Raw genomic sequence first — 16450 nt, 5'->3', positions numbered from 1 at the left:
TTAAGGAACAGCAACATAAAAATAACCTTCTAAATACATCCAGAGAGTGTGAATGAGTGAGTTAACGATACTGAGGAGAAAGTGCAGTATCATCCCCTGACCACATTCAGAAGTGATCGCAACCGCCGCTCTTTCATTAGCATTTGTACAGTATTCAGCTATTCATTATCCTGCTGACATTAAGAACCTCCACGGTGTATCAGAAATGCGTCTGCGTATACACAGAGGAGCACGCTCGCTTCTGCTGCTTCATGAACCAATACTATCAATCAGCCAAGGCGACTGGAATAGCCTGGCCTCATTCTGCGCTGGGAGCATTAATACCCCGGACCCAGTTTCCATGACGCTGTACTGCACTCGGTGAAGTGAGGCCTGCGGGGAGCAGAGGCCGGGAGCCATGGGCTGGAGGCTCCGCAGCTCGAGGGATGTGATGAATGGGAAGTGCAGACGAGGTGGAGGCAAAATAGGGCATGATGGAGAAAGCCAGAGGGATGGAGGGAGCGAGCTGGGGCCATGCGAGCGGGCAGATGTGGGGAGGAGAGCGTTTGAAGAGGGCAGCAAGGGGAAGATGGCAGGTGGTGGATATGGAGAGCAGGGTGCAACTGTGGAGATGCAGCAGTGTGAGGAGGTGTGGAAGAAAGGGGGGACATGGGAGAGAAAGAAAGAAAGAAAGAAAGAAAGAAAAGGGAGATTGATCACCAATGAACAACCCCTTCCGCTTTGGCTCTTTTAAGGGAGGGGGGGAGGGAAAAAAAAAAACACAACAGCCAGTAATAGCTTTTCTTCCACCACTTTTTCAAAACCCGCAGGCTTGTTATATAGAGTGTTACAGAAGCCAGTTTCGGCTTCTTTCGCCCGGAACAGCGCAACACACCTACACGGAGCCGCAGCATGACATTGCGCTAAACGCGGTCCATGCTCTTGTGGGAGAGACCAATTGCCTCTTTCTGTGCGAAAACAGGAATGGGCAACCCTCACAGCTGATGACAGAGCCCCCGCGCCTCCGAAAGGGACACACACGCACACGTTAAAGCAGCGCGTTCCTTTTCGCTGTCAGTATGACTTTTCAAAACAATGAAAACTAAAAGGATGCTGAAGAACTCTCCTTCAAAAGACAGGAAAAAAATGTTCATCAAATGACTGCAATAAAAGTATTGAGTTCCAGCTTTTTTTATACCTGCATTTATTATGAAAGGAAAAAGCGGGGGAAATAGGCAAAAACAAAAAAAAACAAAAAAAAAAAAAAAACTTTTAAATTTCAAGCCTTTTGTTATTATGCAACATTGCTCAGAGACAGAAAGAGATGTCATAAAAATGTGAGAGAAGGAATGAGTAATTCACTCCCGCCTTTGCGTCTCCTGGATTTGCACGCACTTCCGAACCCCAACCAATGTGGAAATAGAAACAAGGCGAAGGTGGCGAGGGCAGCGTGTGCAGGGGGGCGCTGGGAGCCCCAAGACCAGTTCCCGCTTTTCACCAACACTGCTTCTCCCAGGGCCCTGCTCGCAAAGCCTGGGTTTAACGCCCCGAAACAGATAACCAACCGACTGGGTCACGGCGCCGCCACACTTTTCTACTGTTGCACAGACTGCTTCACAGAGAGCATAAAAGGCAACAGGCAGTGCCAAAGCATTGTAGATTCAAGTCCTACCACAGTAACTGCAGTTTCAGTCACAAACAGTAGACCAATACCATTACAACTATTAACCATCATTTAGCCGATGCCTATGTGACATTTACATGACGCTTAACATTTATAATTCAGGGTAAATACCTTGATCGAGAGTTTAAGCACATCCACTTCCCCCATAAACGTCCAGCCAGGTTAACGGTCAGATATGTCTGACTCTCAGCTACAGCCTATTCTGGATAAGTTCTGCTAAGCAGATAAATGTTATTGGGCTGAAAGAAATCTGCATTAGTGGAGGGGTTTTACTGGATCCACTGTGGGGAACCGGCTGAGCTGAGATCAGAGAAGCAGGTTCTTTTTGCACCCTACGCGCTCCTGTCCGAACGCGTGCTACCTTGACCCCGCTTGCGCGCTCACTCTGATGGAAGCAGCCGTAGATAAACAATGAGAAGAGAATGAGAAATGGAGGCGGGGTACGTAGATCTCGTCTGCTCGGGGCACTGCTGCCTTGCAGTGCTTACAGCAGAGGTCTAGAACACATCCCCAGCATCTCTCATATGCCTGGGGTAGTGTAAAAGGCCTTGACGGCACCCCGCACTGACCCAAACGTTTGCAGAGGTGACACATCAGCATGTGACATGACAGGTGTGCCAGTGTGTCACAATTCAGCTGTCATCACACAATTCAATTACATGCAAAGCACTGGAGCTGTGAGAGGAAAAAGTCCTTGGTTTTATCAAAATGTTTCCATTTCTGGAAAAAAGCTAGAGACATCTCCACTGCTGCCCATTAACAATCGATGGCAAATGTTACACGCAAGCATGTACACATAAATAATATGCACAAGGCAGAAGAAATTTACGTTAGGCTTAAAAGAAAGTGGGAATATCACGTCAGCAATCACAGTAAACGTGCCATACTGTGATGGATGTCGTAATTGGCTGGAGCATCACAAGCCGACCATCCAGGCACAGCATCAGCCCCTCGGTGCCCCAGACGAGGGGCCAGTAGCACAAAGTGAGTGGGGGGCATTGTTCAGCAATCTAGCAGTAGCTTACCTCTTACATTATCAATTTACTTTGCCTATGCAAGTATTGCATATCACAAATTTACTTTGCGTATGCACTCAGTAAATGCAAAACAACTTGAGCTCCTCACAACTTCATCAACTGACCCACTTACACAGCTGGATTTTCGCAGAAGCAGTTCAGGCCAAGTATTAAGAGTACAATGGCACTCTCTTCCTTCGGAGAACTGAACCAGCAGCCTCCTGGTCTAGAGTCCAGCTCCTCCCACTTCACCCGCTGCCCCAGAGACCCGATGCACCACTGGGGGGGCTGAAGCTGATGCTCACAGAAGCTCACATTCATGTTGTGCCAGCAGCCACATCAAATCTAAATTAGGATGTGCACACGATAACTTATTAAATCTGGTAAAAAAATTTCTCGTTTTTTTTTTTTTTTTTTTCTTCTGATGAAGCATCTTCATTTAAACCCATCAGGAAAAAAAGGAAACTGTATGAAATAAGATTGTAGTGGATTTCATTAAAATTAGTCGACATTCTTCACTCCCGTATTAATCTCCTAAAAGCTTCCACTGAATGTCCTATTTTTACACATTAGTATGTGTCAAGAAATGGGAGCCACTCGTGATTTGACCAAACTATTACAACAGCGCAAATCCTATAACGGCGTATTTTCATTAGTTCCCGAAAATTGCTGCCATTATCGTTCTTGCGGATGCGTCGGACTGGCAACAATGCAATGATGGCAATGATAGCGCTGGAGCAGGCAATGGTGTTCGCTGCTGCACAGGAGCACATTAACTGAAAGATATCTTTGCCTCCTCATGAAGAAGAACATAAGGCATCAGCAAATTGACGTTGTGCTTTACTGCAGATCTAATGGTATGTGAACGGCACTCGGTGGTCCAACCGCTGCTTAGTGCATCGGCAACCGTTTGGTTGTGGGCGCAGGTGTCCCGGCAACAGGACCGATGCAGCAGGCAGCAGTACTTGACATCTATGACCTTCACGGCCACTGGAGCTCACCTAGTGCATGTTACAAAGTCTGGAAGGCTACTGTTGGAAGACCTAGTAGGTGATGCAGTTGTTAAAGGACCTTAAATACATTATTCTCCCCACTGGCATGCTGTTCTAAACTTTAAAATATCCAGTCAAAAGAAAAAAATGAAATTATGAGCTACATCAGTAAAAGCAGCTGCTAAGCCACTAAATAATGGAGAAAGACTGTCCTCCCAGACGCCTGTCTGAAACTGCTTGGGTTTCGGTGCCTGGCTGGCGTGGCTGGTTTGGCTCCCACTCCCCCACTGACCCCAGGCGGTAGAAAAGGGCTGGACCACATTATACCCATCATCCCCTTCTACAACCTGAAGAGACTGCTGATAAGGCCCACAGAAGCTGGAGCCAGAGCCCGCGACCTTTCTCATTGCCCATCAAGCTCCGCTTCAAGCATCACGCTGCACAGGGCCATCCTAAGGACGCATTCCCGCGATCCTTTGCCTCCTACCGAGAGTTCCGCATTCTCAGTAACGTGCCATCTCTGCAAAAGACAAACTGTAAATAATAGTGGCGTGCGCGTTAACCGGAGTGACCGAGCGCAACATCACTTTCTGGGGCGCCCGCACAGCTGTGAAACTTAAAACCTGCAAGCTCAGCTTCTCAGTCCATGCATATTCATATTCATATTCATCATTTAAAACTCGCCACCACAGTTTTCACGGTAGTGAACTGACGCTACAATTGGACGCAATCATTCATAATAAAAGTACCAAAATGATAACAGAGGACCAAGCTGCTGTGGCTTGAGGAACTGCTAAGGTGCGACATGCTGCATTTTACTTAAAAGCGGGGCCTATTTAGAGCGCCCAAGACAGCGGTGTCGACAATTCCCAGAGCCTTGCCCTTCCAGAGCATAGGAGCACAATATCCTGCAGAGAGCTGAACACAGACTGTGTGGGTGGGCTCATCTGGACCAAAACATGGAAGCACAGAATATTTGTGCTTATAAGATTTCGTGTTACCATTGCATATTCATTTCTCATACTTGTCGGCGAAACATTCTTCCCGCGCGTGCCTCAAGGCTATCAGAAAATATGCAGATTCCGAAAGAATGGTTTATTAATATTCATGCTCCCTCTTTTTTGTTAATGTTACAGTAAATGGTTTGAGATGTTTTCCGGAGACCCAGGCTCAGCTGCCACACACTGGGACATTAGTGTGCACATTAGCTGGGAGCCGTTCGGGGCCTCATGCTCTGTGATGATAAGGAGGAACGTGAAGATGCAGAAGGAGAAGTTAACCTCACGGCTGAGATAACTCCCACTGTACAGACCCAGGTGGGACGAGCACCTCCCCGAAGTGGGGTTCTGCGTACCCATAGGCATGGGAGGAGGATATGAGGTAGGAGGAGGAGTACAGGAGAGCTCCAAAGCGCCAGACCCTGCCCTACTTTGCTTTGAATAATGAACCCAAGGTGTCCCGATTCTGTCGGGCCTGGGGATAGGGCGGGTCCGGAGATGGGACCGCTCACTGGCCTGCACCTGGGAGCTGCTGAATACCTGGCCTGTCCGAGTACTTCATACAGCTGTCCGAAAAGCTCCTGGATGGTCTGCCAGACTGTGCCCAGCAATTCCATGTTGGGGTATACCGCGAGCAATGACAAGTGCCTTATGTGAGCGGCTAAACTGCATGTTGCCCGTGGAGAAATCAAAACTGTGAGTATTCAGAGCCAGAGCTCTAACCTTAACAGTCAAACAGGCATCCTGAATGTCAATGATGTACTTGCATGTCTTGGGAGAAGATCAGCACTCCAGCGCTGCTCCATTCCTTCGACAGACTCGGGGACCAGTGCCAAGATGCTATGATCAGTGCTGCAATGATGGCAGTAATGACACGTCAAGTGAGCACTGCAAACTAGTGCAGAGGAGGCAGTAAATTACAGAGCTGCTGCAGGGGGCGATAGTGAGGCTTAGCACGTCCCTGGACAGGTGCCGAACAAGAGCCTTGCCCTCAGCGCCTACCTACCACTTTCCTGGGCTGCCAGCAGGAGCACCTACTTTCTCCCTCTGCCACGTCTAAATCTGCTTTAAAAAGCGCATTCGTTCTGTACCAGACGTTCCGTCCTTCGCGTCACCTTGCCAAATCCCTGGGGTCAATGTAATGTAAATGTTTATAAGTATCTCAAAAAAAAAAAAAAAAAAAAACTACTAGGAAGGTGATTAGGAATCAGCGATATTCTGGCAAAGTTTTATGCAGCTACTTGCGTGATGGACAGCTGGTAGGGTAGTGGTTAGAGCTACAGCCTTTGGATCCAAAGATGGCAGGTTCGATTTCCCCACCTCTGGCTGTCATACCCTTAAGCGAGGTATTTACCCTGAATTGCTCCAGTAAAATTACCCAGCTGTGTAAATGGGTAAATAATTGTAACCTTAACACTGTAAGTCACTTTGGAGAAAAGTGTCAAATAAATGTAATGTAGTGGGACTGGGGTGCTTCTATCCAGCAAACTCCTTCACAAAGAGGTTCAGTGTTTGCTGAAATTACATGAGTCTCATCTCTCCTGCTTTTGACGTGCTTCTTCTCCATATTTTGGGATCTTAAGTTCCTCCCATCATCGATAGCAATTTACACTCCACATTCCAAAAATCGACACATGGTTAATTAATTTCTAAATCCGGCATTATTTGCGCAAGCATCCAAACCTCTCAGTCTTAGGAAGGCTATGCAGACTGCAGTGGCCTTCCGTTAGGGTGCTCGGCAGAACAGTACGTCTCTAATTCTGGCTGTAATGCATTACAATAACTGAACGTCCGTGTTGCACATAACCCATCATTTCCCTTTTAGTGACAACGTATTTCCAATTTCACTGGAAAAAACATCATACATGTCTAATACTTAGAATAATACAGCGTAATTAATACAGCTTTTCCGAAAATACCCTTACATTCTTACAATTGTCTTCATGCTTCTGAGATGCAGGTAAGATGCTGCATTTCAGAATGTCTGTTGAGCATAGAGATCAAGATTGCCCGTCCTGAACCCAGAAGAAGAGGACTAAATGAATATTCAGATATATGAAAATAAATGCAGAAAGCAGGCCTATTCTGGGTTTTATTTTTACTTTTTTCTTCTTTTCAAAAGCAAAGGAATGTTTAAGCAGCAGTACCCTCTGCCGCAGTTGATCCTCCTAATTAGAGAATTAGAGAACAACCGAGTCATCTGTCCGACTCATTGGGCCCCAGGGGACGACTGGCAGCCACAAAGGTCAAGGCTTTCCATGTCTGCACCAGACCACTACCGAAACTCATTTTACAGTTTCTGCAAAGGGCATTTTTAATAAAGTATTCAAAACCTTTAAAACAAAGACATTAGCCATCACCCCAAAGAAGAGAATGCAACTCTCACACAATAAGTACAGCACCGGCAGAACTGAAAAGGCATACGGTATATTAGGGTTAGTGTTACATTTTGGAGGAAATTTCAATAACTACTTAACCGGTTAGGTCTGCATGAGTCAGGAGCCAGTACTACAAAGCTTAGGGTCAAAGTAGGGGATGCTGAAGTTGGGATGCCAATGCATCACAGCAGAGTGAACATGTGCTTGTACCAGTGTTTTTTGTGAGTTTCCTATGCATGCCATACATGGAAACACTGAACCAGGAGCCAAGTGCATCACATGCACATGCTGGGAAGAGGCGAGTGGGATGTAAGCTGACAGCTCAGCAGTGGGTGGGGGCATGGAGGAGCAATCTGGGGGCCCTGGCAAAGGGTGTGAGGCTGCAGATGGCCTGCGCTCTTTAATGGGGCCAATATGGACACAGGTACCCGACTTGGCTGTCTGTTGCGCAGCTCTCATTGGCTGCAGCGTATGGACAGACAGCATTGCTGTGACAGCCAGTGTGATAAAGGCCTGGACAGAGCCTGTCAGTGCAATCCACTGGGGGACAGAGACTGCCCAGCTGGATGCCTACACATAACTGGCTGAGGAGCGAACCACCATAGGAAATTGCAGGCAAGCCTGGACTGGAACCCCTGAAGAACCCAGGAACTAATCAAGCTCATCGGCAAGATGATCACCCCTCCAGTTCCTTCCCCTCAGACAGCAGTGAACCACAGAGAGCTATAAAGCACAAGAATTCAGATCCATCCCCAGTCATTGTATGTAGAGTAAGAAGCTCTGCCTTTTTGTTTCAGTGACATCACCATACATCGAACAGCATCAATGGGTGGAGTATCCTTCTCGCAGGCTTCACGGACAGGTCAGAACTGCCGATCTTCACACTGTTAGCATGTGACTTTTGGTTGCCGAGCAACACCACCCTCCATTTGGAAGAGTTCATGAAAATCGTTTTTCCTGCGGGCAAGGCGGAGTGTGTCGGGGGAGGGGGGGGTTGGGGGACTTGAGCAAATCACAGTGTGTGGCGTGTTCTTTTTCAAAAACTTCTGCAAAAATGTCTGAAAATTCCTTTCCTTTTTTCAGAGGTATATACAGCTCAGTGACTTGGAACGCTGCACTTAAGTGTCATTTTGCGAAACACATTACCACATGCATATGGAAATCCACCTGGATGCCTTGTTTTTATAATCACTTTGCACAATACAGGAGACTAACTTATGGATCATCTACAGAACTAGACTTTGCAAGTCAACTTTACTTTCTGACAAATTTCCTATAAATGTCTCGTACTTGTCTATCTCAACTGAGTTCACCAAATGTGTTGCCTATTCATTCCAACTCGCTGCTTGGCCGGCAAAATCAAACTAAAATTAATGACCCATGTCAATTCCTTCTAAACTCCTAAAATTGATTAGCTACATTATGATTCTAAGAAATGATTCATGTTAAAATGATTATGTTGGCTAATTGGGCCTGTTTAATAAGAGAACACATGCTAGCAGGCTTAGCGCTAGCTCACATCATCGCACTGGGGAACAACCTCAGGCGTTTTAATCCACAGGGTCCCTCAACATCACAGCACAGCTGCCTGTGCATCTCATCGGTTCATTTCCCCACTAATGGTGAAATGCAGTCAGTGAGTTTAAATCGACCCTTAAAGGGCTGCGCATGCTACGTAATGTGACCCTTGATGACATCACTACCTAGGAAGTCCCATCATAGAGAGAGAAAACTGGGGAAAAATGTCCAAACCCAAAGAGGCTCTGACTCACAACTCGACAGGGCTCACAAGGGGCCAATCTGATCAAATACGCATCAAATTAATTAAGTATAGGGCTCTCTCCAAAGCTATTAATGTCAAGGTAGTGGTTTCTGTCCTTCACGCTTAGGACCAAAATATCTCAATGTCACCAGGACAGGAATAAAGGTGCGATGGACGCCAGGCCCCCCAGGGAGCGACAGGACAGGAACTGCTTGCCACAGGCTTCAACGAGGACCAATCCCAGCAGGTTGTCTGAAACACCACTCCTCTGTGTCCCATTAGGAGGATCTACCATGGAAGAACAACCTTTCTCAGAGCTTCCTGTGCCAGCGCCTTAAGCATGGCTACACTTTGGCTGGAAAAGTGAACAAAATCGCAATATCATAGTGACAGGAGGTTGACTTGTGATCAAAAGGTCGCAGGTCCAAACATGTGAGGGGAGCTGTTGTGCTACCCTTCGAACAACAGTCAGCTGGACTTTCTCAGCTGTCTAAAGGGTTGTGATTTGGATAAAAGGGCCATCGATAAAAGTTAAAGCCGACACAGACAGGGCAAGCCCTGTGGAATTACTTCTGGAATTAGTTCTGGCTCCGTTGTGGTGGAAAGACCTCCCCCCTCTCACTCAGGACTGCTGAAACTCTGTGTACATTCAAGAAGGGTCTGAAAACTCACCTTTTCCAGAGCCATTTCGCCCATGATCTCTCAAGCTCATGTATGGTGTAAATGATGATGCACCCTAACATTATGATCATTCCCAGATAAGTCTTTACACAGCCACCACTCCTGTATTGTATGCAAATGTTTGTGCACCTTTAAATAAATTAAAAAAAAAAAAATTTGTAAGAGGGTGATCAGGATTCGTCTATTCTGAGTTTTGTGCACCTACTCCAGCGATGAACAGTGGTGCATCAAGTGGAAAGAAACAAACTAAGTTTACTTAATGATATGTCTGCAACTGTCTCTTTCTCCTAATGTAATGCACAAACTGTATTTCTCTGAGATGTAAGTTGCTTTGGAGAAAAGAGTCTGCAAAATGAATAAATGTAATGTAAATATAAATTACTGCCACACATACCATGTTTTGGCAGACCGTTTTGGCAAAACGGAAACAACTGTTAAATTGAGATCCAAAACCAATTTAGTAATCAGTACAAGCCATAAAGCCTATCACAACTGCATATTCATAATTATTTCTTATTATAATATAATAACGGTAATTACATTTTATCTCAACCACACAATTACAAAATATCTTGTTGCAGAAAATTCTTATCTGCATTTGTACTATATACACGCCTCTTGTGGTAATTTATGGCAGCACATTCGTACCTGTTACGACATTCCAACTCATTTGTCCTTTGATAAATGTATCACCTCGTTCTGAATCGACCACTTAATGAGTTGAGGGAATTGGACAAAATTAACAGCAACGCCATTGAAATTGTTTTTTTTTTGAAGAGGGAAGGGAGGGGCAGGTGAGGCACACGTGTCAGAGGAAATGAGTTGACTTTGCAGAGTGCCTTCGGAGCCGGAGGCTGCTGGAGTTACACATCTCGGCTGGCCAGAAACATCTGCGTTCACCTTCAGCGCCTGGAGGTGCGGCAGCAAAGAAATGCTCACGTAGAGTCTTCTTATTATTTTATTACACCAGCGCCATTGATTCTAAAGCAGCTAAAAGAACAATGGTTCAAGTGAAGCAGATTCCTCAGGAAGAGGAGCTGACCCCCTGCCCTGGAATTTTACCAACCACAATTTTATCACCGGTCCAGGTTATGCACCAACTTTGAGATGCATGCTGCCCTCTTTTTTTGCCCCATCGAAAGACACAAGTACACCCATTCCCCATATGAATTTAGAGGGAAATGTGTTCTGTGATATCACCCAATTAGGCACACTCCATTTATCAGGGGTCAAATTGCTGGTATTCTTTATGGAGGGAGGGGGGTGTTTTCTTTTTATTGGGGGGGGAATTGGCTCTTGGACAAGAAAACATGAGGCAGCTGATAGTGTAGTGGTTACAGCTACTGCATTTGAATGCAAAAGGTTCTGGTTTGAATCTCCCCTACTGCTGTGATACCCTTGGGCAAGGTACTTACCCTAAATTGCTCCAGTAAATTACCAAGCTGTATAAACGGGTAAATACCTGTAAGTAGCTTAACATCGTAAATCACTTTGGAGAAAAGCATCGGCTACTTAAATAAATAATGTTGCATAAAATTAATTAAAACACCAAAAAAGTTATTCTCTGAATAACAAATACATATTTTACAATGTTTGAAAAAATATTTCTAGCTTGGCTGCTGAAGTTATATTTTCATTGACTCATCCATTTTCAATAACCACTCGTCCATTGCAGGGTCACAGAGGTCAGGAACCAAACGGAGTGAGACAAGGTACACCGTGGATGGAGACATTGTGCTAATTTGGTTCAAGAATGTTCATGATTATAAATAAATATATAACGCACAGAAGATCACTGCCTCTGTCATTCTTTGAAGTACATGGACAGAACACTGTAAAACATGCTGTGCTAAGCTACTAATAAATGTTTGATCCCTGCTCCTTGTGTAGTATCAATGAGCAAGGTCATTTACTCTAATTTATACAAGTAAAAACCACCATGCTGTATGAATCGGTAAATCCATTTAAGTAGCTTAAAATTGCAAGTCACTTTGAAGAAACGCATCAGCTAAATTGTTCTTAACAACAACAATAATAATAATGGATCTGTGATATATTTACCAAATTGTCAGGATTGTGATTGCTTGAAATTGTCAATGTGATAGGAAGTATAACGTATAGAGTCCGTTTTGGTATGGAAGAAGCATAGCGTCTGAGTGCTCCGCGAAATGAGACATAGGCACTGAATAAAATATCTGTTGTTGAAGAAAAATGACTGCGTAACGGTGCAAAAATGCCGTTTCGTTGAACAAAAAGCCCATTGCAAAAAATATGGGTATATATTTTCATAAGCCATTGTAGTGGTTTTTCACTGTACAGAACCCCATTATATGAGAGCTGAACGTATTCATATGCTGTTCTTATACTTCATGTAAGTATATTTCATCCAACTAACACCAACTAAAGCACAATGCTCATGGCATCTCAACTATGTGCTTTTTAAAGTATATTAACTGTGCTGAACTTGTTCTTTTTACCCAGTGGGTGTAAGTTGTTGGGCACCATATACTCTATGTTCATAAAAATGTGTTTGCATACAGTACCGGAAATCCCCAAGAAAAGTATTGCAAGCTTCCAGGGTCAGAGAATATGGAACATTAATATATGTACAACCTACCATCACCTGCCATGCAATGATCTCATTCGCTGCTACAACTACAATGACTTCACTCAGATGTTCTACTGCACATCCAAGAGGTTCCATCAGTCCAGTACGTCCCTTCACGTATTTTGGCACAGCACATCTTCAACCTCGCTCATTCTCTAATGAACCAGCCCAACAGCAGCAGTCACTTATAGACACTTGATTATGATATTTTATGTAGTATGGCTGTGTATACGATGTTCCTTTCACACAAAGCCACAACTTTTACTCGCTTCTTTTCTGAAGAAAACAGGGCTGATCTTTCAAGGCCCTTCCAATCTTTGCGCACAAGTTCCTTAGGTATTAGGCTAGTGAACCTCACCTGGTGTGAGGCATCTGGAATGAGAGGAAGAGGAGTGATGTACATATGATTTTAGATTAAAAACGCAAGCGGCATTCTCCTCGGCTTTCGGTGCTTGTCGAGATATCCATCTCTGTCACCCGCACACCCACGCAGCACCAACTGCACTACAGGCAAAAACACCTCCTCCCTTTTCATATGGGAAACTCTATTACACATGACAGTCAATGTTTTGTGCCTGTTCCATGCTCGATTACAGTGTTGCCAGACATGTACTTGCACCTTATGCTTATGGTTGCCAGACTGTGTGGAGCTGACCGGGGATAAATAAAAGAAGTGGGGGGGGGGGGGTCTAGACCTTCCAGGGCATGCCATGAGGAGATAGTAAGAGTTGCCAGGTGTTTTGGTCCACCTTTCAGCAGACATGAAGCTGGAGCAAAGCTTTACTGGGTTCAACGAAGGATGAACCTTGGCAACCTTTCTGGGCTAGCACAAGCACCCCAGGCCCCCCAAGGCTTCCTTCCTGACTTAATGAAACAGATGTCCCATTCCTAACAGCGCTGGGAGCAGAGATAACAAAGAGGAGACAGAGAAAGTGAACCACACCGAGAAAGACACTGCAACGTGAATCAAGTTAAGGGTGAATTAAGGCAGGAAATACAAGAGCCAGCATGATAAATTCCCAGCAATGAGCAGAGTTGCAAATACTTGGTGTGCCAAGGCTGCTCTCAGGAAGGCACCGAAGCAAGTGACCACACACTAAGCAGACAGAGATGGAAACTCTCCATTCTACCCCAAGAGAGGAAGAAGCGGAGCAAGAGACAATTGATGTACCCAACACTAACCAGAGAGCAAGAAACGGATGGCCGATCAATAAGAAAAGAGTCTAACTTCCCCACCCTACACAGGGAGATAAAGATGACCTACCCAAAACTGTGTCGAAAGAGAGGAAGGAGAAAGTCGTCAGACTACATAGTGAGAGACCAAAACCTGACAAATGACAATGTTATGATGACATACGGTGACCAATCACAAATGGAAAGCAGATTCTTTTTCCCCCAAAATCAAGATGAACAATTCTTTATTGAGGGTGGGTAGCAGATCAGCTGACCTGGTCCACCCCAATTTGTGGCAGTCTCACCCACATGGTGTGAGGTGATGCATAAAAGGCACCTACCTGCACCAGGGCTTCTGCCACACGCCGCCTCCATCGGGGGCAGTTACTGTGTATATGAAAGGGACAAAGAGACACAACAACATGGAAAGATGGGATGAATATGGCGGAGGTAGGCACAAGATGAACACCAGAAAAATGCTTCGATGCTTTTTAGCCATGCACACCCACTGTGACTGACTCTCCCCCCAGCAGGCGAGGGTCTCTGCACAAATCTGGAAAGGATGGTGTTGCTGTATGTCTGACCTGCACTAGCTGTTCTAAAGGGCGCTGATGTGAGACTCAGAGAACTAATGAGAGGACCAATTGAGGCAGAATGTTGTTAATTAAGGCCAATTAAGACTTTATTAAATGCTCTCCTGAACTTTACCAGGAATTAAGGTTTGGAGGGACCATTAAAAGTATTTGTGCAGAACTGCAGTGCATGCTGGGAGAATAGCCAAAACGATGGATCCAAACTACAGAGACATACTGCATTAATTCTAGTAATTTGCATGTATCAGTACTGATATAGTATCTTAAAGCAGAAGTTACACCCAAGAGGAAACCTCTCATAACTTTGCTGTATAGTGTTCTATTAAAACGTTACAATTTCTGAAAGTCAGTCAATCCGTTTGTAACTTTTGATGCCCCTTTTACGGCGTTCCTCCAAGTGCGCCAACTTTTCTTAATTTGTGAACACTGTGAGTAATGGAGAACTTGACCAGGTTTATTGGATTTCCTTAATTGAAAATGTTACAGCTTACTCCTGACTGACCAATATAGCCAAACACTTGCCATTCTTTCCATTGAATAGTTGTGTACATGAGTGAATGTGCATGACGCACTCAGGCAGAGCGCTAAGGAAGAGGGACAGAAATTAAATTAATATAGAAGAATGGTCTCCCAGCACAGACTGATGAACAACGACACAGAAGAAACGCTGTTATTATAACTGCAAACGTGAAATCATTTTTAACGAGCAACTTCTGCTTTAAATGACTTTTATGACTTTAAATGACTCTAGCAGTTTAATAAGACAGAGATCAAATTCAGCTCAAGAGCCTCTCCCAAGCATTGCAAGATGCCTAGGGCTCACTGAGGAAGGATGGCGAGGAGAGGAATGGAAGAGGAGAACATCGCACCGAAGGAATGAGACTGATACTGACCAGGACATGTGTACACAGGCAGGGGGAAAGAGCTGAGCAGGGGGACCAGAGGCAAACAAGGAGGAGTCAGACACAACAGGAGACTGTGAGGATGGGAATGGAGGCACTAAGGTAGGAATCAAATCGCAAAGGGAATTATAGAGGTTCAAGAATATGAAGCTTGTAACCTTAAAGGTGGGTGGTAAGAAAGTACAAATCTGCTTCAATACAGCTGTTAGGGAGAACCAAAAACTGTGAAATAGTTTTCCTCCTCATACCTAACTTGGCAAAGGACACAGAAAAGCTGTTGTAACACCACGGTAAGAACCAAAATCCGAGATGACCCGCAGTAAAGGGAGACATTTTTCATATCACAATGTCCACTTTCTGCTGGAGATGTAATGTAAAGGTGTCATGCCAATAGGATGGTCTCCTCGAGAGTGACACTAGCAACGTGCTACATCAGCACTCGTGTCAATCTTGCTCTATTTCCCATCCAACACCCTGTCCAGCCCTAGTCCATAGCAACTGGAGCCCACGCAAAAGCTATTTCACTGCAGCATGTTGCAAAGTCCAGCCGGAGGGCACTGGAGTGAATTGAGACCGATTCTTCAGGTCACCACAGGATGAAGGTTATCATCTGTCCCATTACACACACTTGCAGTCTCACGGCCCTCACGTGTCCGCCCCCGCCAGGGTGCGCAATGGTTTTCAGGGTGTCCCATTTCTAATTTTGTGTGTTCCAGGGGTGCTCATGGGACCCCCAATGCCCCCCTTTTCCTACACGTGCATCAGACCAGACTTTGCTCAGGGTGTTACTCAAAAATCCTTGCAGTATCATCACATTTTGGGTTGTAACCACTTAAAGCAGACAGGAATTGTTTCACCTGGTGTGAACCATAGAAGGAGACATTAAAAAATGCAAGCCAAATAATTTTGACTTTCACATTTAAAAGCACCATTTCACCTACATTACAATGATTTGTATTTCACAGTACAAAAAAAACACAAATTGTATAGAAAGCTATAATGTGATGGCCAGCTAATACTGGCAATCAAGTTTTTTTAACATGCACTGATCCATGCTGTATACGCTATATTCTTCAGTAAAGGAAAGGCAGTATGAAATGTAGTCAGTAGTACAATGTTTGACAGCTTATCTGGAAAATAGAGGCATATAACCGAAAATGGTTTCAAAAGTATTGAATTATCTTGGCATATTTTGCAAAATTTTATTTTGTACCGGTTGTATTTAAATGCACTATTAACATATGGTATGCTACCAATATTTTTGGGTGGGTATGTTGCAATATTTTATGTATTTCTAAAAAAGTATGGGAAGTCTATAACACTGTCTTGTATTGAGGATTCTGAATGGGAAATCACATTCTTCACTACACCTTTTTCTGGTCAGGGACAGATGAGATTTCATCAGCTTAGAAGAATGAGTGTTTCTTCACCGGACATCAGAACACCTCTCAGGGAACTGAGCCAGTAATACATCAACAGATGTGCTGTTATTTATGTTCCACATGGTTGATAAAAGTATAACAATGCATTTTGGAGTTCCATTACTCTATGTCATGGTACGGAAGTGCGGTATTGAAGGTGTACTTCAGTGTGTTGACTGTGACCGAGCCATCGATTGCCCTTCCGGAGTTCTGTTGCCTGCCGCGGAGTTTAAGTGTTTCAGAGCGACTCCTCCCGTTGGCCT

General features: G+C 44.7%; 1 protein-coding gene across 5 annotated transcripts in view; it reads right to left on the bottom strand.

Moving 5' to 3' along the window:
• Positions 1-16450, bottom strand: part of ccser1 (coiled-coil serine-rich protein 1) — an 88909-nt gene that overhangs the window by 4358 nt on the left and 68101 nt on the right. For 2 of the 5 annotated variants that reach the window (XM_018758445.2, XM_029259448.1), the window contains one exon: positions 13613-13658. The exons of the other annotated variants lie outside the window; for them this stretch is intronic. In XM_018758445.2, the coding sequence (XP_018613961.1) occupies positions 13613-13658 (46 nt within the window). The remainder of the gene's footprint in view (positions 1-13612; positions 13659-16450) is intronic. 5 annotated transcript variants of the gene reach the window in all.

Source organism: Scleropages formosus, chromosome 17 (assembly GCF_900964775.1).
Source record: "Scleropages formosus chromosome 17, fSclFor1.1, whole genome shotgun sequence".
NCBI lineage: Eukaryota > Metazoa > Chordata > Actinopteri > Osteoglossiformes > Osteoglossidae > Scleropages > Scleropages formosus.
Note: the sequence above shows the minus strand (reverse complement) of the source record. Positions and strands in the feature narration are given on the sequence as shown.